Source organism: Osmerus eperlanus, chromosome 17, assembly GCF_963692335.1.
Source record: "Osmerus eperlanus chromosome 17, fOsmEpe2.1, whole genome shotgun sequence".
Taxonomy (NCBI): Eukaryota; Metazoa; Chordata; class Actinopteri; order Osmeriformes; family Osmeridae; genus Osmerus; species Osmerus eperlanus.
In genome coordinates this window covers 5,641,865-5,666,950 of record NC_085034.1, presented here as the reverse complement: position 1 = coordinate 5,666,950, position 25,086 = coordinate 5,641,865, and the positions used below count along the sequence as shown (strand labels likewise).

At 46.9% G+C, this 25,086-nt stretch overlaps 1 protein-coding gene across 2 annotated transcripts in view; it reads right to left on the bottom strand.

Annotated features, from left to right (window-relative positions):
• pawr (PRKC, apoptosis, WT1, regulator) overlaps nt 1-25,086 on the bottom strand; it is a 44,717-nt gene that overhangs the window by 19,211 nt on the left and 420 nt on the right. For both annotated transcript variants that reach the window (XM_062482923.1, XM_062482924.1), the window contains exon 2: nt 24,345-24,973. In XM_062482923.1, the coding sequence (XP_062338907.1) occupies nt 24,345-24,932 (588 nt within the window). In that variant the 5' untranslated portion in view covers nt 24,933-24,973. The remainder of the gene's footprint in view (nt 1-24,344; nt 24,974-25,086) is intronic.

Sequence of the window (25,086 nt, the reverse complement as noted above, 5' to 3'; positions counted from 1 at the left end):
GGCGTGCCTCCTGCGTGGTGCTGCCTGTCGGTGGCGGGCAAGAGGTACTGCGGCCTTAATGACTCGTGTGCACTGATCACCCCGCCGCTTCATTCCGGTAATGTAGCGACGCGGTCGCAGCGGGCCCAGAGGTGATCCTGCCTGACCTCTGCTGTGGGCCTCATCATCCAGTCCGCTCACACACAGGGCAACGGGGTCTGCTCTGTGTGTGTGTGTTTCTGTGTGATTGCCAGAGATGAAGACAGAAGCAGTCAATCAGGAGCTGGGGGTTTCTGAACACCACAGGCCAGCAGTCTGCCAGGGTCAACACTGTCTCTGGGAAGGTAAGATATGGTATGCACACTGATCTAGAAGGATCTGGAAGCTGGGATATAACTGCCTGGTTTTACTAACTTCTCCCCCTGACAGAATACATAATTCAGCACCGGCTTCTATCCTTCACAGTGAAGGTACTGTCTAACGATTCAACTGGGCAGGCTGTCTGACAAGCTGGGTGTCCACAACCACAACCTCAGCTGCTCTACAGGATGGGCAAAGGATGGCAGGTAGAGTCAGAGCCTGGCTCCAATCCCACTGGCACTCCTATCCCATGCACAAGCACGCAGCCCCTCCGACTGCTGTGCAGGCTCCCAGACAGACAGAGCTACGGGTGAACTACCTGGACAACCATAAACCATCCCCGAGACTCCAGGTCACTGCCAGCTTCCTCAGGACCCAGGAGGCAGGATTTATCGCCCATGTCTATTGCAGCCTTCTCACTCTGGCTCTTTCTCTCTCTCTCTCCCCATCTCTGAATGTCTGTTGGGTTTTCACTGGAATTCAGTTGGACCAAAATTCCAATGAACCTTTGGTTTTACAAGGCTGCTTTGGGACAGACAGTCAAGCAGCGTAGAAGGACATTCTCATAAATAACAGATTGTATTGGCTGTGAAACCCTTGCCTTTTTTTCCAAAATGGGATTTATAACGTATACGGTCGATGAAAAGCATTGCTAGAAACATATTAAAAAAAAACATACAGTAATAACTTTAGACCATACATGTTTGACAAGATATCTTAAAAATCCCACTAACAAAATTACCAATAATGTTTGCTCGACATAAGGGCAACAACAACTGCCACAAAACCCAGTTTGTTCCTGCTGGTCCATCATTCCTGACACGCCCAGTGCTACAGTCTAGGACTAGCATCCAGCACTAACGTACAGTGCTAGCTCAGCTCACATCAGCATTCCCCTGTGCATCCCTCAGACCTGGTCAGAGAGAGAAGGAAAGAGAGAGATCTCCTACGGTCTGGACCGTGACACTGATGTGCTAACCCACTTGGTCCGAGAATGCTCTCCATGTGCCAGGCCCGCTATACCACGCTGTTAAGCGCAAGTTTGGCAGGAGCATGCAGTTGACCAGGCATGTTAGTGAGTGAGTGCGTGTGTGTGTGTGTGTGTGGGTCTGTGTCAGTTTGAGAGATAGAGTGTGTGTGTGTGTGTGTGTGCGTTTGTGTTAATGGGGTGGCTTGGGAGGCATTCACAGATTCAGGGGCTTCTCTCCTAAAATGGCTTCTTCTGGCCCAGCATCACAGGGCTCCAGGGCCCCAAGCAGGGCCTCTGTTCAGAACCATCCACCCACATACTGATCCTGTCTGCTGGAGGCCTGACGGGTAGTCCCACTGCTGGGTCAAATGGTTCGACCTGCCTCCCAAGCCTCTGACCTTGACCACAGCAGATGTGTGGCCATGACCTCTCCAGGACCTCTCCCTTGAATTAATACGGTTGTTGATAATGAACAAAATTCCACATATCTACCGGTTTGGTTGTGAGAAACCTGGGCTCCGTTTCAAACACCATAACAGTTCTTAAACTTCAGGTATAAACATGTTCATCACTTAAATTGGTATCCTGCTCCTGAGTCCTTCTAAACATGTTTTATTCAAAGCCTTAAATTTGAAGGGTAATCAGCATGCTAAAGATAGAGAAAGAGGGGGAGGGAGGATGACAAGTTCAAGTGAGAAATGTTTAATGGGGAGAAAAACAACTATTGAATCTAGGGGGATGATATGGTCTACACATGCATGCAATACTTATGAATGCATGATGTTTCCTGATCATGTTATTACTGTGCAATCTTCCAGTCATATGAAGAATTGCCTAACTACATGGTTTTGCTTCTAATTTCCTAATGAGTATGTAGCTCTTGGGTGAAATTATCTGACGGATAGAGTCTTGGCTCCGCATAACCAAAGCCAAATAAGAAAAGACAGAACTAGAGCTGTCTTGTCTTGGTTGGGCTGAGCACTTTAAAAGATTACAGCCTGGTAACCATGATGACCACCAGACACATACAAATACACACACACATGCCACATATGCATTTATGTTCCAGTAAAATATCAAATATGCAGTAGTGACAAAATTCATCTATCACAAGTGATCATCATTTAAATCCCCCCAGGTCAGGAGTGCATGTGTTAAGGGGAGGGGGGGGTGGGGGTTCTTCACCTCTGCATGTTGACTCTCCATAAACACTGCTGACCTGGTCCTGATATGCAGGACTTAAGCAGCATGGAGTGAAGGTTCTATTAGTAAGTCATCTGTTTGTTCTCTCTTGTGTTTGACCAGGGAGGAGCAAACACACTAACTGCAAACACACCAGGGGGTTATGGGTCCATATTTGGCAACCGCAAGAGCTGGTTCTAGAAGATGGACTCTTCACTTGAAAACGGAATGGCAGCCACCTCCTGCATGACTCAAATCTCTGTTCTGGAAAACTTCTGATGGTGAAAACTCCCCAGAACAGACCTGGATGTTAAATCCTTCCCACAGCCAGATCCCACTGTCACTACCCATCCTGCTTCCAAACATAACCATGTTGGCCTTATCCAACCTTCCTCCTCAGATATAAGCAGGCCTGTCTGTTGATACGTGAATGGTTTAGCATCTGCCGCTCGGCCACAGTCAGGGCCTGGAGCTGAGAACAGAGAGGGGACTGTGGGACTGGGCTGAAGGTGATGGATCCTGCTCGAGCTGTGGAACCAGCCCTGCTCTGGGGGTCCAGGCCTGTAATGAAACCTATCCCTGCAAACTAGCTATAATAATGGGGTGACTGTGCATGGCGTACACGAGGGCAGCAGGGAAGCTAGCCGCCCTGTATTTTGTCTAACCCCATAATCTTGTTTTCGCCCCGGCGCTGGCACGAACATTTCCTCTTCCCTCTCCCCCCCCCCAAACGCACCTCCTACCCCATGTAATGTGTTTGCACAGAGCCTTCCAACCACACAAAACGTTTATCCAACAACCCGACATGCCTGAAGCATTGCTGCTCACGGCCCAACATTTAGAAACCCTACTCCACAGACCCCCATCTCCTTTAAACCAGCCACCCTCCAACCTGCCCCCCTCTCCCCCCCAGCTAGCCCTGGTGTGTGGACTTCTCCAGCGGGAGCAGAGCCGATGGGCTAACACCCATTGTTCTTCGCCGTTCAGCGCGTCATCCGAACGCCCGCGGCCCCTTCACACAGCCACGCGAGCCCCGGGGAGGCGTGAGGGGTAGGGCGGCCTGGGAGCCGGCAGACAAAGACAGAACGGCCCCGTCTCAAAAGGGAAACGCTTCCATCTCTCTCTCTGACACAAATGTGTTCCTCTCCGGCCTCACCCCCCCCCCCCCCCCTCTCACTCCCCTCCCAGTACAGTGGACAAGCGTGCATGGCCTTTTAGCCCCCTGCTGACGGGGGGGGGGGGGGGGGGGGGCACCGCTGCTGGAGTGCATGTCAGGGTTGATGCAGGAGGGACTGGCGAGAAAGATAATGTTTACATTTATAACCTTGAGTTTAATGGCTGCTTATCTCGTGACCCACTCCTACTGTGTCTGTCAGCACGTTACAGGGCCTTTGACCCCACAGCCCTGGGAGACAGACTCCCATTCTCCACACCCTTTTTTCCTTGGAATGCCTGTTATCTTGCTCTCATGCACATCCAATGCATTACCAACCCCCTCCCCAAACTGCAGTTACAGTACTAAAATGTGCCAGTTTACAACAGTGTCTCTAAGCTATCCCATAATTTCCTTTTCCCAGCCTCTTGAATCCCTCGGCCCTGGGGCTACCTAGCAACCGGGCACAAAGCAGGCTCATCTGACAGCCGGGGGAATTCTGAGCACAGCAGCTAAACAGTTGGTTATTGTGATAGTTGTGGCTGGGCACTATGCGAAATAAATTGGAAGAGCGGTACTGGACAGGGAGCCAACTAGAACCTTCCGTCCACCACTAAAGAGGAGGGCCATCTGCTCTACATCATTTTGATTGGGTTTTTGGAACGAAACAAGCCTCTGCCAGTTCGAGCCTCTCACAGCACCATTCAGGCCTCCTCCACCTTTGTGGAGCTCTTGCATTTTGTTGGCGTCTTCCTCTGGGGTTTCTTGGCTGCGGTCGAGTTCTCATTCACAGCTTCATCAACTCAGGGGCTATTCTGCTTTCACAGAGCAATCAAAAGCACCACAGAGATGCCGGCTAGCAGTGAAGCTGGGCACATAGCAGCCAGCTAGCAGCAGCAGGACCTATGTATAAGCAATGCAAATGGCTTTCTCCAGTACTCGAGATTTTAAAATAAACGTACGGAGCGCAAAACTGGAAATGGCAAAGACGCTTTCTCCATCTAAAAAGGAACGATTCACCCCTCATGAAGAAAAACGTGAAAAATGATGCACGAAAAAAAGATCACACATTAGCCATCCTGACTCTGGACAAATGTTAGGCCCCCAACATCGTCACCTGATTGGTGGGCTGTATTGCCAGAGAATACAATCCTACAGGTTCTCCAGAAACCTTACATTTGTGTACGTGACCATGAAATATCACACATGTACCATGTTTTCTCCCATTTTAGTACACGTGTGTGGAGAGATGCAGTTCTAAACCGGCTGGTCTATGTGGAAATGGTATGTAATGGTTACCATCTGTCACCTCAACAACAGCCTGTAGATAGTCCTCCTCTACCACACATCACTGAATCCATCAGCTCTAATCCGTTACATCAAACGCTATTTATTTCTGGAGAACTTGGCGTGCGGGAAAACCTACGATACTCTGTTTACATAACAGGGAATCACTCATTAAATGTCTTTGCAGAATGTTGGAGAAGTGCATTGAACAAACAGGCTAGCGCCCAGATTCCGTGGTTTGCTTGCAATTTGTCTCTCAAATTGATGAACAAGTTGAATCCAACATCATTGCACAATGCAAAGGGCTTGTTTCCCGAAGATACATCAAGTCCAAATGCTTAGCGACTTCCAATGGAGTCTCCTCCTGATGGAAATTCGATATTCAACCGGCATGGAAAATTATACTTGAGAAACTCACGGTTGAGCCGGTGCTAAGCTTCCATGCTTTGTTCTTCTAAAACACGTGGCAGACTGATGTCTGTAGATGCATACCTGCCTGGCACGCTTAGCTACCTACCGCACAGACCTCAGGGACCTCTGCAGCTGTGACTGACGGCCCTCTGAACATCAGAAAGAAAACAGGAGGTCGCAGGGAAGACTTGTCAGACTTCCCTTTCATTTCCTCACTGGGATCTCGAGGAAGGTGGGGGAGCAGAGATCCGAAAGGGAATATGGGAACTGGAGTCTCAGAAAACACAAGGAGGCAATAAGTGCAACCAGAAGGGAGATTTGTTACAGTTTATTTTCCAGGAAGGAGGAGAAGAGTCTACGTTTCTGAAGGTTAACTAATGAGAAGCTAACGAGAAAGGATCCAGGCTTTGTTGAGGTTTAACAGATCAACACAGGCTTCTGGATTCCTACACCCTAAAAGGTCATCATGTTTCCTAATTATTTAATCCAATCTATTGTAACAAACTAAGTAGGTACAGTATTTACAAAGATAGGTACAGCTAGTAGAGGATAGTATGGAGCTGGTAGAGTATCTGCAATTCAAGAGGTTGCAGGTTCAAATCCCCAAATGTACAGTATGTTGCTTTGGATAAAAGCTACTGCTTGCTAAGTGAATACATTATAAAAGATTCTCAAGTATGTACACATATTTCCATACATCTCCAAGACATACATAACTTGTTTAGGACAGGTCATCATTTATTAGAGAGCCTCACAGTTTGGGGAGTCTTGACATGCTTTCTGAATTCAGGCAGAGTTTCCCAACATCATTCGGGTTTCTCTGTGGCAACATGAATGCCTGCAACACACTATAGAATTGGTGGTGAAACTCAAAGATCAGTCACTGTGTTCAGAGTGGGAGCAGAAAGCATCAATATTCCTTGTAACTAATGACAGTGAATGGTTAACGTCAATGGTCCTGTGTGTGCCCAAACACAGACGGCAGATAAAATATGGACTTTGATGTCCTCCTGATGAGAAAGGCGGGAGTCTCAATCGATAACCCCCATCAGATGCAAATGATCAATGAGGGAGTCGCACAGCGCGCCTGTGTATGAGCCAATAGACAGCCTCGTGTTCTGTGGGCTGTGTAATGAGTCCTAAATGAGCCTCTGCAGCGAGCACCGAGCGTCCAGCCAGGCTGCAGTATCAGAGGAGCGGGTATGAAACCGCCAGACTCCTCTCCAGTGAAACAGCGGCAGCCATGGCGGAGCAGGAAGGACGTGGATGGGGTTTCTGAGGGTTTGTCTTGGCCCTCCGGACCACATTCCCTCGCTTTCTTGCAGCGAGATCTCTCACGGGGGAAGGGGAGTGGCAGACTCTTAAGTCAATAAACCAACTCTTTTTTTTCTTCTTCTAGCTCCATAGCAGACAAACATGAACATGTAGTCTGCTTGAGTGATTACACTGATGTGGCGGATGGCCAGGGCGGACTGCCTTCCTCCCAGATCTCCACGGCTGGCGAGAGTGCTCCGTCATGGTTCGGTTAATTCTGCGATGTTAACTGAGTGATAGACGGTGAAGGGTGGGCGTGTTTGGCTTCCAGAACCGCCCATTGGTTAGACGTGGCGTGGGTGTGGGCCAAACCAGCTCGGCCATAATAAGCTGCTGTTGACTTCTGACAGAGGACTGAGGCCTCCAGGAATGATGGGAAAGACAGATTAACTTCAAATAGCAATCTGCTCTGCAAGCAGAGGAGTTGCACGAGAGACCCCACGGAGAGGCCCACAGGCCCCCTCCTCCCTCCCTCTCTCTCTTAGAGCCGGGCTATTCTTATCCTCCTCCACCAGACTCTGTACACAATAAGATTCCAAAACCAACAAGAAAAGATGTCCGTAAAACAACTCTTAACTTCCTGTCCTCACTCTGCAACTTCCTGTCCTAACTCTGCAACTCCACCAAATGTTTACCCAGTGATGTTTGGTGCCACATGGCTTATCTATGGGGCGGAGGGGATTGGTCTTTAGGTGTGGGCTTCATGTCATACTAGGTGGAGCTGGCGGATATGAAGGAAGCTCAATGAACTAGGACACAGTGACACCCAGAAACCGAAACCAGCACACGGCACTGGAGGCTGCCTCTACGTGTGTGGGTGGAATCACATGGTAGAACAAATGGAGGCTGGTTGGAGGGAAGCTTCCATGTGTGGTTAGATAGTGTAATTAAGTTAGGTAATCCCCACTGGAGTCAACGGAGAAGTGGAACATTCACAGCCAGAACAGTTTAGCTTTAGGCTTGTGTTAAAGGCCAGCCCCATCTCCGCTCTGATTAGGTTTTCATTATCCTCCGGCATTAAACCCGACTGTGTCAAATGGTCCTCATCCTTTTAGGAGAGACATTTTCCCTGCATGGTGACTTTGCCCATTGCTGCTACGCTCCTCAAAGGCAACAATACACCAGGGAGATCTAAGACACCATCTGCCTTCCCCGGGCTTGGCCATAGAGAGCAATAGCAAGTGCAATTAAAACTGTTAAAACCACGGTTATTAAGCTCACTAACGGGGGGAAAAAAACGGCACATTAATATCGAAGCACTGATTGGGGGTTTGAGCATGCTTATGTCACTGCATGCTATGCACTTCAAAGAACGGAAGGAGAAACAAAAGGAGAGAAGACCAAGTCATGCTTACATTGCGAGTTGACTCCTGTTATCTGTGACAGCCTCCCCCAGCAAACCCACCTCCGCTCGCTTTGGAGGAGAGCAAGGCAGAGAGACAGAGAGACACAGTGACAGTCTGACGGAGAGAGAGGTCGGCTGTGGGGACAGTGTGGGCTCACTAGGTGAGGATGGGAGGCCAGGATGGGAGGCTGCAGTGTAAACGGCCCCTGCAGACTCTCATTTCAGATAACAACTGCCCCTCTGAGGGTGAATAGATGAGTCAGGTTGATAGTGCCATCGTCACTGAACGAGAATGTACCGTCTTGGGACTTGCAGTGCGTCACGACCACTGCCGTTTAATTCACGTAAGCGGAGATGAAAACGTGTTCTTTGATTTGAAGTTTGTAATTACGGCATGGGATTTAAGGGCTGATGAGCAATTTGAAACTGATGTCAACATCTTACCAGCGATTTACTTCTTCTACAATGCTGAGAAAATTGGATTAGTGAAATTCCAAATCACCTCAGATATCAGGAGTCATTTTATGCTTATAAAACCTGCTAGCCTCCAGAGGCAGGAGTCTGGACAGAAGGTTTTAATAAACCTAAAAATTCTATACATATATCAAAAGATGAATAAGAAGCAGATCTTAAATAACAGCACTATTAATAATAACAACCCCACTCTCTTGTCAGGACTTGCTGTGCAGGGAGACTCCCTCAACACTGCTTCAAAGAACTGGTTCACAGTAGGGCATGTCACTAACACACTAACCGCTTTTTTCTAAGGGGACAAACATCATATCACACTACTTTCATGGCAATTTTCCCACAAGGAAACAGATTGTTTAGTAGAACATGTACAGAATACAGAGGAACCTTTGATTGATTGTTTAACCACTGAAGCGGGTGAACTGAGGTGAAAGGATAAACTGAAGTGAAACTGTATGAGCGTCTGTTTTTTTATGAGCGCGCCGTGTTGCATAACTGTATTGGCTTGTTTGGGAAAATAGCTTAAGAGGAATGGGAGGTTGGCTTCCAGAACGATGGTACTCTGGAGAAACTTCAAAGTGTGGATCTCAGCTGAAGACAAGAGAGCCACAGTTAAGCCTTTATCAAAACAGACTTCAATAAAGCATGTCAGATAACCTTCAGCACTGTAGCACAAACATGATTTGTATGGCTGTTCCTCCTTGTTATACTGCATACAAGATCCAACAGTTTGTTAATGATTAAACTGATTTGACCAACGAACCAAAGCACGCTGATGGCCTTATACCAGAGTATGTCTGAGGTAACAGGAACCAAGCCCTCATAAACACAGAGTTTTACTGAGTCGTGTGTCAACATTAAACCTTACTAGTTAGTCAAGAATAAATATCAGTTACAGCACTTACTACTTTCTAATTGAACACTGTTTAGATAAACCGATGACCTCATTTTTGTCATGGAAAACATCAATATTTCCTGCATCTGAGACATTCTATTTTAATGCTGAGCCTCCCACTTAAGTAATTACCAATTTGCTCAGTGCTCTGCACCAAAATGTGGGCCTACACGAGGGTATAAAGGATAATTACCGCTCATCATTAAAATAAATTACAGGTTAGGAACACATTTATTTTATAAAAGGGATTTGTAAAAAGAGAAAAAAAGAAATCTAGACGGATGTCCCCTCAAGCTTGGACGAGGGATTACTTGGGCAGCAGTCTGAATTTCTATTGTCTCCCAGAAGTGACATTTGCAGGTGTCAATGCCCCTCACATTCCTCCTTGGTCTATTTGATAGATGCCCAGCTCTATTCTGGATGACACTGTCAGAGCTTCAGCTCAGCTACATTAGAGCCTCCAGCCAAGACCGTTCCCAAAGGGGTAAACAAACAACTCCATAAAAAAAACAAAATACTTTTCCAATGACTCGATTACTCTTCTCTCTTCTCGCAAATAAATAACAAGATGGTGTGAAGCCAGGGGAGGGAGGATTAAAACCAGAGACAGAGAGAAGTGTATGAGGTTAAATGAGCATTCATCGGATTCCCTTTGTGACTCGTTTACAGAAGCAGTTGGACCAGGGGATACTTCGCGTCAGGATTTAAACACTTCCTGGATTTTGAAAATGTCCTGTCACACCAGATAGAATATAATATGAAACAACCTATAATACCATAATTCTCACCTACCAAAAATCATACAACTCCTGCTGATGCCCTTACAACAATTCCTTACGGTAGTTGTCCCTGACGATTGCATTAGACAGCAAATTATGTTGCTTAATCCATTTGGAATGACTGATCAAAACTGATTGAGAGAGAGCAGGCAGCATTCATCAGGTGGCTTGCACACTGTAGTGTAAAATGTACTAGTGTCGGTCAATGCAAACAGATTGACCACTGAACTGTCTATGTCTTAGGGGCACATATTCAAAAGCGGTAAAATCACATCTAAGTGGATAACTCACCTCAGATGAAAGAAGAAAAAAAAAAAGCTCAAAAAATTGGAAAGGGAGCAGATGGCAGTGTGAAAAAATATATAAATCTAAACATCACACATCATCAACCCATCATCCAAAATACTTGGCTTGGCTATACCCAAGCAATTACACTCCCTTTGGCACTGAAAGAAAAACAAAGTGATGAAGTTGATAATGTCTCGAGTTCTTCTGCTCAGGGAGAAGATAAGCCTACTTCAGAGGCTGACAAGAAGCCAAACCAGAGACGTACAATACGATGCTCCCTTGCAGACAACATTTACAGGGAGTGCTTGACTCTGGGTTTATTGATTTCATGAAGAGACCAATCCAGGCAAGTTTAACTCCACCACAGTATGTAACGTCATTTTCATTTCATCTGTGTGTCTTTATTGTGTCATTCTTGAGGTAAACCATTCTAAACGTTGCTTAAACTCCGTGAAGCAGGTGCAGGATGACGGTGCAAGTGAAAATGGAAAGTGGGAAACGGACCTTCTGATCAGACACCATTCATTATGAATGAGGCCCATTGTCTGGCTGGGCTTCAGAGCTGAGGGGATACGATTCGGCCCGGATTACGGATTGTGTCACAACATTCCCGTCATGGCACAAGGAGGGGGGGGGGGGGGGGGGAGGGGAGTCTGGGAAGGCTAGGGGGGTGTCCTGATGGAATGAGACAACACGCTCTTCCCAAAAGTGACACATGCTGCTTCTCGTTGATTGGAGGATAGGGGGCAGATGTACCTAAAAAGGGGCTGGGCTGAGGGTTTGTTGTTTTGAAGTTTGGACAAAAGACTGGGTTGGGCTGGCACAGCTTGGTTGGGTTGGGTAGCGCTGGGTTAGGTTGTGCTGGGCTGGGCTGGGGTGGACTGGGCATGGTTGTGCTGGGCTAGGTTGGGTTGGGCAGGCTGGCAGAGGTGCATGATTAGTGCATTCCTAAACTCGCTCTCTGCTCCAGCAGCCGTTCAGCTCAGACGAGACAGCGGGAGCGGGCTTAGAGCAACAATGACAGGGCCCATACACACGCTGGCGCGAGCACACGCACGCACTCAGCAGCAGTGAGTCACCGCGTCGCCGCATTTACATACAAATAAGCGCATGGAATGCGGATACTTATCGCTCGCTTCCCACACTGGCTGTTAGAGCAGATCACTTGCAGTCATTTGCTGGTGAACCTACGGGTCCCTTCCCTCTCTCTGAGCCACGGAGACGGCAGATTAAAAATGAACGCGGAATCCTGAGAGTCATTACTGGAAATCCTCCTATCTCAGCTCTCGCCTTAACCTCCCAAAAGTGAGCAAGGGCCACCACGCTCATGTAAATGACCAAGATTGTTGAGGTACTTGGGAGATGGTGTGAAAGGCACACCCGAAAGTACACACACACTTTCCATAAGCAGCGGATCCCAGAGTGGTTCAGGACTGTGACACCAGGTGTATGATGGGGCCGAGTTGGGGGGGGGGGGGGGGGGGGGATTTACAGTCTTCTAAACAAAGCCTTTCTGCATTCCAGCAGTTGACATCAGACGAGCCGTTTCCTCCTGTGAGGAATAAAAAGCTGATTTTCTTTATCTTGACTTCCTGCTTTCCCCCCGAGGGGTAAATCCCAGCTCTGTTGTGCTGCTGGTGTCAGGTTCTGTGACGTAGTGGCGGGGCGCTTCACATGGTGCACGTGTACCCTGTGCTTAAACCTAGCCTGCAGAGAGGATCACCTGAGAAATGTGCAATCAACTCTGTGGGGCTTCTGAGGAAGCCAGAGGGCCCCAAGAGGGACGATAGAGAACTGAGAGAAACAGAAAGAGGGCTAGATGGAGAGACAGAGAGAGAGAAACATAAATACATAGAGAGAGAGAGAGAGACCGAGGGATCTGGATAAAGGAAGAGAGAGGGATTAATATAGAAAAAGGGGAGATTCCCCTAGAAGAGACAAATGGTATGTTTGTTATTTGTGAGCACACAGTCTTCCCCCTTGGGGACTCTGGGAATGTTCCAGTCTGTCTGAGCGAACCAAAGGCTCTCCTGGAGCTGGACCAACATGGACACCACCATTCCCACGTCTCTGGTGACCTTTGCACCCTGGCGCTGCTTATCTGGCCCGGCTGAGGTTCAGAGGGAAAGACAACCAGAGAATAGAAACAGGAGCGTACACGGATCCAGAAGGTCAGAGGCGGAGAGGTGAGAAGTGAGGACCGCACAGTCTGGAACCCAAGCAGACAAGATCTGCCTGCCGCCACTCATGTATGATTCAAGTGCACCTGAAACCACACGGCCTCTGCTTCCTAGACAGACCAATACATCAAACCACCTGCATGGCCTGGCTGCCACTGTCACTAAGAACTGTTTAGGAAAGGGAAAGACAAATCACGAGGAGATATCCAGTTACAGCTGCCAGCACATAATACAGCTGATAGGGGACCCTTGAATATTTCAAAACCGCAGCAGCTCTGTGTTCCCAAACCGCCAGAAGAGCACATTGCTACACATGCCATCAGGGAAACCAACTGGAAAACATGTCCAGATTCATGTGGTACTCTGGCAGTCGCCAGGCTGCAGAATAGTGATTTAATTACCAGATAAGGCACCCAACCGATTCCGAATGGATGCTATGGTGTAGGTAACGTTTGCCACGCAAGCAGCGAGTCAATCAGTCCACCAGTTTCAATCGAAACCCTTTTGTATCTTGCCCGATAATGATTAACAGGTGCCTAACCGCCCTGCAGAAAACAATACCGCTAATGACTAGCATAACAGCGTGACGCACCAGAAGCTGAGGCACAACATCAGCGTTGGACGGCTGTGTGATAGAGGATACATTGTCAACACAGGAATCGGGTTACATAATGAGCCCCATGTATCTACAAAACATGATATAAGTACTCAGTAGGACAAATTGATCCACAACATTAAATCACACTCCCCCGAAGCAATGACGCCTTCCCTTTATGTCTCTCTATATGGCATTTGAATAGAAAGAGATTAGCGACGTCTCGTGTTTCCTAACGGCCGCCAACTGCATCTCCTCCTTTCTGTGTTTCTCCTTCTCAGAAACACCTCAACGGCATGTGATGGCATGAAAGTTTTCTTTCCAAGAATTCTTCAAAACTGGAGAGGAAAACAAGATGGAGGTTAAAGACTTGACCAGGCGTACACTTCAATTATTCTAATTACTGGATAGAAGGGGGGAAGAAAGCAAGAGAGACAAGATAGAGAGACACACAGAACATATAGGTATAACAGGAACATGACTGTCTGGTGATGTGGGAGTCGTGGGGGGGGGGGGGGGGAGTGAATAGTAGAATGAGAGAAAGTGATAGAAGGCGGACGAGGATTACAAAGACCTGTGACTGTGGAGGCCTCAAGCCCTCCTGTAGCCATCCCAATCGGTTTAACGTGTTTAATGTGACATTTAGGTTTACATACCTGCCCCTCAGTCAGACACGCATCTATAAGAACACTCAAACCCTTCTACACTCCCTGTGCTGGAAAAACTGGTCTTGGCCTCAGGTCTACATTTATTCTGTTATGTGTTCCAACTGACATTCTAGGTTGAGAATACCTGTGGGGATTGATAAGATCATTTTGGTGGCTCGGAAAAAAACAGGACACTTTAGTGTATCGTATGTATCTCCTATCTAGGATAGACCAAATACATCTGAACATGGTACACTTCGTACATCAAGAAGCTCTACATGTCGTTATCTCCAAAGGGCTCACGTAACTGGCGTGGTCTGGTAAACTCGGTGGAGCCCAGGGAGGCGTATCGCAAAGCACCTTTCAGCTTGCATGCCTTGAAGAGTAACACGAGCTGACGGATGTACAGTATCGGAAACCGTTAAGACATGTTTGGCATTCTTCTGAGAAAGGGGGCTTTGTCTACAGAAACCATTGTGTTTGGGGGCCTGGCAGACAACCACACCAGATTGTGAGTCATGGTCAGTGCTGTCTGAGGCTGAACAAGCCATGTGTGGTAGTGCTAGCAGTCACCGGGGAGGGGGGGGAAAAAAACACACCACCTCCTGACTTGCCGGAACAGCGTGAAAGTGTAAGCATAGCACAGGGCACGGAAAAGGAGAGAGAGGTGGAAAGAGTGGCTTTTGATAGAAGCATTTGCTGAGTTGGTCGTTTCTCCTGCCAAGACCGTGTTAGTGAGGGGATAATGGCCACAGCCCAGGAAACAGGATGCTCAGTTTCACGTGTCGTGCTAATGCACATCAAAAGGCCGGCCCGCCATTGTTGTCCAACACGGTATGTTGAAATGTCCATCTGAAAAGGCTGGGAGCAGCTCTTTTTTTCTTTCAGAGGCCTCGCTTTTATTGTGCTCCATTTTGCAGATTGATTCTGTTTTTGGTATCATCTCTTGTGCACATTTGTCTGAAGTCTAGGGGACTGTGTTGATTTATTCCCCTGTGTATGTGTACTACCTACTTGTTTATGACCATGTCATGTTGTTTCAGCGTTTCCTGAGAACTCTGCAAACAGGAAGACATTATTCTTCCTCTTGTAGTCCTTCTGCTGGCTCTCGTCAAGACACTGAATAATGTGCGTAGCTACAGGTAAATAGCTTACCACTTTCTGACAATTGCAATAACATTCGTGCTGAGAAATGTTCAAATTATAACCGCAAGACATGTACACCGATGAAATCATGTCTCATGCGAAGATCTTGTATGTGCAGGAAGAAAAAAAACAACGCTAACGATAAACATAAAAGTGTGCGGCTAGCTCTTTTCAAAGTCCAAATTCCCAAATACCAGCGACATCCTGTTTATGTTTGTGTTACTTCTCCCTTCCCTCTCTCTCTTTTTCTCTCCGTCTCTCTGCCCATGTCAGTCTCTCTGTGTTGCTCTCTCTGTCTCAGACCCAGTCTCACTAGGAAGGAGGACTGTTTGCTCCTGATTTTTCAACCCTTCAGGCTGGCGTGAGGAAGATAAATCCAGACCTGAGGGCAGATGAAGTAGACAACACCAGGCCATTCATCCTGCTCAGGAAGGTACCTGTATCACACCGCTCAGACATATATGAAGGATAGGGAAAACAAGTAGAGAAAGAGATGGAGGGAGAGAAAGATAGACAGAGGTATAGAGAAAGATGAAGGTGGAGGTAGAGAAAGTGAAAGTGACAGTGAAAAAGAGAGATGGAGAGAGAAAGATATAGACCACACAAGAGTCCTCCCTGCCTCATGTTTACTAGAGCCTGGCTCTAAAGTACACAAAAACGTCAACTGAAAGTCTGAACACAGACAAACAACAAGAGCACACACACACACCCGTTAAGAGTCAAGCACTTGTATGTAAATGAGCTGCTTCACCACTCAGCCAACACGGCCATCCCTATTCACCCGACAACAAAAATAGACAATTTATAAATCCCCAAAATAAACCAGACAAACATAAATTCACCATGTATCCACAAGCTAAATACCATCAGGTTCAGGTCTGGGTTACTAGCAGGGGGGGAGGAAAGACAGGATGAAGTGGAAACTCAGGGCATGGCATTCACAATCAGAGAGGGCGTCTCGAGATGAGAATCCAATCTGTCACGCCAGAACTGAACATTTAATTGGCCCATGCATCTTTTAGGAAGCAGAGCTGGTCCGTACTGTTCCAGAGGCTAACACTAACACCCATGGAACAGGAAAAGCTTCAGTATGTGGTGTAGCAATGAAATTACCACCAGACTTCTTCTCTGGGGAGGGAGAGAGAGAGAGATTCGTCTTGGCAGGCCCCCTCTGTCTCTTCAAACTGAATGTCCGACCCGGGTTCGTGTCAAGGGGTGCCTGTTACTGGCAGACACCATTTCAATTAATTATGCGAAAGTGTACTTATGAAAATCAGTATGCATAACAGGACGTTCAGCAAATCTTTCATTCGGCAGGGGAGAAAGCTCTGTCACTGTGCCAGTCTGGTCAGTGGACAGATTTTCAGTGCATGCATTGCATTTTCAATGAAGAGTGAACATTTGAGCGTTCCAACACACCCTACAGACACCAATTCAACCAATTACATGCTCTGTCTGCATGCTTAAGTTTTAGGAGAATTTATTTTTGAAAATGTACATTGCTTCTGTGTTGTGTTTCTGTTAGGATCTGGTCCTGGTCTGCTTTTAATCACCTGAGGAACTGAGGTGTCATTATATCAGCCTTACCAAAGGTTGTCTTTTTCCATTCAGAACTAGTGGCTAGTTTTTCCAGACGACATGACCCAAGACCTTCAGGCTTCAGACTATGGGCTCGACCAATGGGCTGTGAAACAGCTTCTGAAAGAGCCTTACCTACACTACATGTTTCATGTGGTACATCAAACTATGTGAACACTAGAGCTGACAGTATAACTCTTGACACAAGGAGCTGTTGATGTCCCCATTCTCCACATTCCTCACCTGCTGAGTATGCTGCTGACTAGCGCTATATGTGGAGGCGTGTTGCTACACCATCATATTTACTTTTCACAACAGCCTCCAACAGTCTCCTTGGGTCACCATCTCCTTTGCCATGGCCCAGGAATGTAACCTTTGGCTGGGTAGCGGGTGTCTGCTAAACTCCCCGCGGCTCCAAGACCCGGAGAGTTGTCACGGAGCGTGTAAGCAGGCCTGGAAGCGGCTAATCTGTAACAATGGGCACCCTGATCCAAGAGTTCTGCTCCGTGTCGCTGTTGTCTTTGGGCCTGGTGTGCCTCGTGCCTCTCCATCTGCCTCGGGGGAGAAATCAGCCTTCCTCAAGCCCCCCATAAGCTGCCACGAGCCACACAATACAGTCTCAGGGAGCACCGACAATACGTTCAAAAACAACTCTAGTTTGGATGTGTTCCCAACCCCTAGGGGTGTTGACATGGGGTTTGCCCCTCTACACCACCTGTGAACTAAACAAACTCTACATAGTCACCCATTGGTCACATGGTGAAGTGGGTATGCTGCACCAGCCAATCATTGATCAGTGTGGCACCCTGCTGAGGGCAGTGCCAGAGAGACGTGATCCTAACAAACACAGCTGAGGGGCCCATTTCTCCCACTACAAAAACAACACACCAACTCAGTTCCACCATCCAAGCTTAAATTGATGACAAACTGGCTTTTCCAGACTCTTACAACACATGTATTCCTTGGTTTAGGTGAAAAGCTTAAAGATAAAGGCTTCCTTCAATCCTATTGCCATTGGAAGCACATTCTTTATTTGATTTAGTGTTTCACAGGGGAAACATTTTTAGACTGACACATTTTAATGTGTTTCCATTCGATGTGCCTGATGGTATTTTCTGTTAATCGCCCCAAAACATTGTCCACGTCAATATGCAGACTGCATGCATCGGTTAATTAGAGATTTCTCCGAAAGGAAACATGTTTTTAATAGAAAACTCTCCCTCCGTCACACCTGTGCCTCTCGGCATACTTCTAGTTGCCTAGGTGTTGCTATGGCACCTGGCTCTCCCCGTCTACGGTGGAGCAGAGCAAAAAGGCCAGGTGCTTTGTGAGGAATGTTTGTTTGTCATTCGTCACACGCAACATATCCTGCGGTGGTTCTGCTTGATATCTCATCGTTATCAGGGGACAAAGTTTGAGAGATATTCCTGGTGACATACGTACTAGTGTCTGCTGAACTGTCCCTGCGCAAAACACCTATCAGTGTCGCAGACATTCAAAGAAAACAAGATATGTGGAGGAAAAGAAGCAAGAGATGTAATGAGGGAGAAAGGGTGAAGGAGGCAGACTGTTATTCTACTGTAGTGAATCCACACAGACAGGCTCCCAAATGCCTAATCACGCAGAGTGGCCTGATTAGGGCTGACTCACAAATCCTACACTGCTGCCCAACACGTAGGAATGTCCAACAAAAACCACACACACACACAGTACAGCTAGATCAGCAGGGGAAGAGCAAGCCATCAGCAGACTGACCCTGATCCTCCACTCTCTAAGGCTCCCTCCCTACACTGGTTGTGTGTGTGTGTGTGTGTGTGCGCGAGAGAGAAAGAGAGCAAGGCCAAGTGTTGAAACTACATCTCAAGTACACGCAAGCTGTTTCCAAATGGGAGGCATAAAAACGCTTACTGCCCCATGAATCCTGGACAAACAGCACAGCCTTAGGAGAGACATAAGGATAAGGGTATGCAGGATGGGACGTCTCAATAACCGGAAAATTAATCATCATAACATGCCACGTTAATGCTCTTGTGTGAAGGGAGGTCAGATACAGAGAGGACAACTAAGCCTAAAAGCCAAGAGACATTTAGGTACATGGATTTCAAAGGTATTCTTTATAAATGAAGGAGAAGATCAATGATTCCAAGTGGGACACTGATCTGTCAGAGATCTTGAAATGGAATCATTGATGTTTTCCTTCATTCATCATTCCAACGAAGGTCACGTTACGCAACTCATGAACAGGATGCATAACAATAACGTACATAGGAGGCATCTCCCTGATCACGCTGGACTTCCTGGTTTGGTGGACTGGGCTGGTGATTGGTCATTCAGACAGCCAGGACTACGTCACTCCAGCTGTGACAGAAGCGTGTCATGTTGCACGCACACACAAAGTTCAAACACACGCCTTAGTAACAGGACTATTTTTTGTTGTTGACCACTGTCCATTTGCACAGTCCTCCTTTAGAGATAATGTAGGTTGGCCTTACTGCCCAAGACCATCTCCACTGATCTCACCCCATCATTGTCAAACTATGCATTAACTTTCACCGTGACAGCGCTAACTAGTGTTGCTCCAAGCGTGTGCGTGTGTGTGTGTCTGCGCGCAAGCGTGTGTGTGTGTGTAGAGGTGCAAAGAGCAGAGTTCACAAGACGGACAAGCAGGTCTGCATGACTGTGCATTCCTCTCTGGAGGCTGTCTGGGGGGGCGTTTCTGCTGCATAATAATCTACTGTGCTGTGCTGCATGGAGGTCAGAGACAGCCATAACTACAGACCACTGACCTAGATCAAGAAGAAAAATATCCACATTGCTCTGGTTTTGATCAACATCTCTACATAGGACAATATTTTAGCAATATATCCTTGTGAGCTGCTGAAATGTCTACAGCATAACCTGACTCATGGGATGTTTCATCATAAACCAAGTGGGCCTTCACGCCAGAACTTATTCTTTTGACCTGCGGCAGGCTCGGACAAACAGGGAATGTGTCGCTCAGGGGGCCAAACTCGGCTAAGACGGTATTTCCACCTACCGTTTCTCCATCTGCCTCCCCACCTTCCAAATCCAGTGTGATTTCCACTGACAGCCCATTGGAGGGTCATTCACAGAGCTTCACCTAGTAGGGGCTTAATGAGCGATGACGTTTAATGAAAAGTTTGTGAAAGCAGCCCCTTCCCCTGTGCCACAGCCCATTAGGAGAAACAGGGTGTTTCATGAGGTGTAGAGAGACCCCTCTGTGCCCCCACCACATGGGGCCTACCTGGAAACCATGTCAAGTAACCCAGGGAACACTACATCTACATTCCATTCCTCTGCTCGCCCCCTGGAATTCCCCAGACTCTCCCAGAACTATGTTGGGGACTTTAGCAATTAGTCACACCTCTCACAAACTTTTTCTTGTGACGGTGATTCCACCCCCCCAAAAAAAGAAAACTACTTAGAACAACAGTACAGTTTAACAGTTTCCCATATGTTAGTTGTTCTACCAACAATCAACTAAAATAAGCGTACCACCCTGCCCAAATAATTCCTTGCTTACCTAAGCCCATGATAAAATCCTTGAGGTATTTGCTGTGATGATGTGACCTTGTTTGGAGAAGGCTTTAAGAGCATGTTAAACTTGCTCCGCCCCAAGAAGACTTTCATTATGACATTCCTTTCTACAGATGTGAAATAGGTGAAATGCACTTTCTGGACAAACTGTACCTTGGCTTCTGTACAATAAGTTAACACATCAATGTGAAATCATAATATTTATGCAATTTATGGATCTATAATTATGTAAAGTTCATGGAAAAGCATTGGGAGGTTGGGGGGGGGGGGGTGTTTGTGGGAATGTTACAAAAACTAAAATGTTTCCAAAAAGATACGATGATTCAGCTTAAACTGAACCTGAAAACAATCAGAGCTTAGAACATTCCGAGCTCCGTCTTCCTGGCCACTGCTGTTGGAGGCCTGAGGAAAGTGGTCCCCCCCCTGTATATTACAGTCTGGCCATTTATAAAGAAATACAGTGATGCTGGTGATGTATGTATAACAAGTTTCATCTATACATCAGTCTTTTACACTGAGCACACAGGGGGAACAGATTTCCCTGGAGGCCTGATGAAAGTGGTTCCCCCTTGTATATTACATTCTGGCTATTTATAAAGCAATACAGTGATGCTGGCCTCCAGGTAAATCTGTTCCCCACATAATGATCACAGTAACATACATCATCAGATCACTGTATTTTCAAATATATTTTCAACCTTTAGAAACTTTTTTTTACTTCAGCCACACAAATAATTGTGTTGAAACCACCATGAAGGTAGCCCCCTGTATGGATGACTTAAATAGTGTTGAAAATAACCTAGACCCGTGACAGAATGTCAAAATGCAAACACACAAGAATTTTGGGACAGGTCAAGGTCAGTTTAAGTTCAGGGATGGTTCAGTTTGCACTTTGGGACGGTACTGGGACAGTGAGGAAAAAAAAGGTTCGTCGTGAGCCCTGCAGAGGGGTGTAAAGCCCATCCATGCAGCCTGGGGGGCTGTAGAACACTGAGTTATGATGAGGCTGCAGCAGGAAGAGAGGCTTCCTCTGAGGGGGAAACATAACACTGAGGAGGGGGGGAGGCATGCAGACCCCTGGTACAGGTTAGAGAGGCCGTGTTCAAACCTACACTGCTGCCTGAGGACGTGCTGTCCACACACACTCAACATGTATTCATGTAGCACGCCGCTTTGATCCAAAGCAAATGATCCAAAGTCGAAAAAGCGCAGCAGATAATCGGGTGACTTAAGTGTGGGGTTCCAACAGTATAAACAGTGGTTAATGCCAAGGAACACTGTGTTGCAAGACAGCAACAATTTCTGCAATAAAATATCACAAACAGGTGACGAAGAGAGACAATCGTCACCGGGGGCCTTGCAACATACGATGAGACATTTCCCAGAAAGCCCCTGAATGTAGGTTGTGAAAGTCTCTCACTTAAGCAGGGTTTGTTTCAAGGAGGGGGCACCATGAAAACCTCCATGTACGCATTACTACTTTATCACAAGTGTCAAATAACACCCCCCCCCCCCAACGTGTAAACAATTCTGCTGCTTTCAGCACAACAACGTCAGCTGATCGTGAAGAAATGTTGGGATCAGATGTGAAAATCTTCCTAAAGGTGTGGAGGAGGTAGCCACAGACAGCGCCTGACAGACCACCCAGCAGGAGACAGGCCCTGGTATTCCCAATGTCCTGCTTACTAGGGTTTCATCATTTTTAGAAAGTCAAGTCCAATCTCATGCAACCTTTTGTTGCCTCCTAAAACCGTTTCAGTTGGCAAATGAGCTTGGAAAAAGGTTAGAGGATCAGATTGGAAGAAGGTTCAGCCAATGAGCCATAAACAGGTTGAGACGGGGAGTCAGATGGCTGAGCGGTTAGGGAATAGGGCTATTAATCAGAAGGTTGCTGGTTCGATTCCTGGCTGCGCAAAATGACGTTGTGTCCTTGGGCAAGGCACTTCACCCTACTTGCCTCGGGGGAATGTCCCTGTACTTACTGTAAGTCGCTCTGGATAAGAGCGTCTGCTAAATGACTAATTGACTATGCCAGATGACAAACAAAAGGCCTTCCCTTAATTAACATTGCTGATCCAAATTCCCAAAGAAATAATATACATTACACACACATTGCTTTGTCTGTATAGTAATAGATTATCAGTGAACTCTCACACTCACGCATAAAAACAAAACTTTCCTTATGACAGACACACACAGTGTATAAATGCTAGTTTCTGTAACTCTACAAAAAATCCCCATGGCTACATGGTCTTATCACCAGGGTACTAATTATCAGAGCTCTTGGGCACAGATGCGTATCACAGATCACTGGGGCGTTCCACTGCTGCTGAAACCGAGGCAGGTTTCAGAGAGGATTGTGTTATCCACACGTGTGCACACACACACACTGTTGAGCACGCGCACACATCAGAAGCTGTTATCAGTGGGCTCCAGTGCTGTACTTGAAACAAAGTTCCTACTCTGGCCTGAAACCTCCAGAGTGCCCAGTAAGGGCTCATAACTCACTGGGGGCCATAAAAGTGGCTGGCCCCCCAACAATGCAGGATCTAAATCATGTGTGGACCTTGGTGTGGCTGACTGCACAGAAGGGATCACCCCCGCCGCTGGCTCAACAACCTCTCTGACCCCACACATACGTGGAGGAAAGCACACCTGACAAGCTCAGAGTGTTCTGTAAATATGCACACATACATACACCAGGAAACACACACACTCCACAGACGCATGCTCGGAGCACCATGCATAAATTGTAAGGTCAGGCAAATAATCCTTTAAAAGAACATATTCATAATAAATGGGCTCACAACTCTATTGTGGCTGGAATTCTGTGCCACGGCGATAACATGTAATGCACAGAAATTGGCAAGATTATAGCTGAAAATAAAGATACTGGTTCATCCTGTGTGCACACTATAATATTTTGCATGTGAAAAATAACAGCCTCAGCATTTCTCTTAAAAACACACACACACAAACACACCATATTCCTATGGAGCGGTCGTAGCAAGTTCAGGTCCATCAGTACAGACACACCCCTCGCTCTACCACAGGGCAGGGCGTAAGGTGACACCTGTCTGGAATGTAGGGAGGTGGTCCTGAGTGACACCGCCCAGACCCACCTGGAGTGTATTCTCCAGTTAAGCGTGAAGCCATTATCAGCCCATCATAATCACAGTCAGGGTTATTGGGTTCCCCATTTCTCTGAAAAGCCCCCTTTAAGAGGCTATTGTAGCCTGAGAACAAGCAGGAGAGATTACCCAGGCGTACCTATTCACACCTATTCAACCACATTCAAGACGCCAGGGGACTTGTGTGAAGTGGATCCAATCACATGGGCAGCCATCATAGTGTTTGCCCTTGTGTAGGTTTGGAACACTGGCGGAAAGTGGAATGAAATCACCCACAGCAATAAATATGTTACCCAGAAAATGTTACATTCCTCATTCCTCCCCGAACGAGCCAGTGGGAGATCATGGGGCATGATCGGACATATTTGAATTGCCTCCCGCCGTGCTGAAACCTAGCATTACCACCTGGCTTATGACCAGTTCTCATACTACTTTGTTCTGGCACGGCAGAGAGCTTAATAACAGGATGATGCACGCCAACTCAGACACTGGTCAACCTCCAAGTGAAACTCACAGGATCTGGGTGGCTGGCATGCAGTGTGTGTGAATGTGCGAGTGTGTTTGGATATGAGTTTCCTTTTCTAGGCGACCCCAAGGCAAAAAAGCCAGAGCCACATCATAAAACTAGGTCTGTTCATGTACGAATCAATTGCCAAACTGCAGAAGTGGAAGGTTCACAGCAGGCTGCAGCAAGGGCCTGTCTGGAGGTGATGTTTGGCATCGTTCTGGTTTCATTCTGCACCCAGCCTTGGCTGTGAAATTATTTTAATGACATAACACCACCTCCCCCAACACTTGCAATCATTCAATTGTGGTGCTGGCTGTGTTCATGTGTGCCAACTGTTAGTTTTCATTTAAATTGGGGTGATGGCATACATTTATTTTTTATTCTTCATTATACAGTCAGTATCGAATTAAGTATAATGGAATCTAGTTCGAATTGCCTTTGAATAATAATAAAGATAAAGGTAGAATGATTAACATATGTGCCAAACCTTTGTTCATATAAAGTCCTTATTTAATGTAGAGTTTACTGCATGTAAACAAACTTAAGTTTGATTGACAGCGGACTTACCTCGTTAGATGGTATGCTGACAACACCAGTTGATCGGCGCTTCTCTCTCAACTTCCTCTTCTCGATCTGCCCTTTCCCCTTCCTGGAGCTTGGACCACTATTCTTCTTCTCCTTGCCTTTGCCAGGTGACGTGCTTTCTTTGTCACTGTCATTAGAGACAGCAGTGGGGCTGGAATCTTGAGAGGCACAAGGAACTTTCTCCGGCTGAGGTGTCTTCTTCAAGTTACTTCCCTGGTTGTCCGCTCCTTTGGGTGCTGGTGTGGTGGGCTGCAGGTCGTCCTCGGGTCTCTTCAAGGCCGAGGACGATGATGAGCGTGCCATTGGAGAGGATGTCAGGCAGTTAACGGGAACAGAGCCCCCGCGATCAATGTTGGCGTTGTTGTTCAGTTCGGTGCTCTGAGCGGCACTGCGCGCCTCACTTTTGTTGCTGTTGCCTGTCCCAAGAGATGGAGTGGCAGCCACGTTACCAGCACACGCGCCAGTGGCCGCGGCTATGTCCACAAGCATTTTCGCCCTCATTTTCTCCCGTTTAGCCTTCCATTCTTCTAAAAAGTCTGTCGGTGCAGATTTAAATCCCCCCGTTGCCATGATCCTTTTTTTGCTCGTTTGTTCTCACCAATGGGGTTCACCTGGAAAAGTTTTTTTGTTTTTGTTGATTTAATAGTATTCAGTGTTCAATAGTAGCCTACTCCTACACCACCACTAGACAGGTGAGAACAATTACATTTAAATTGGATAAATG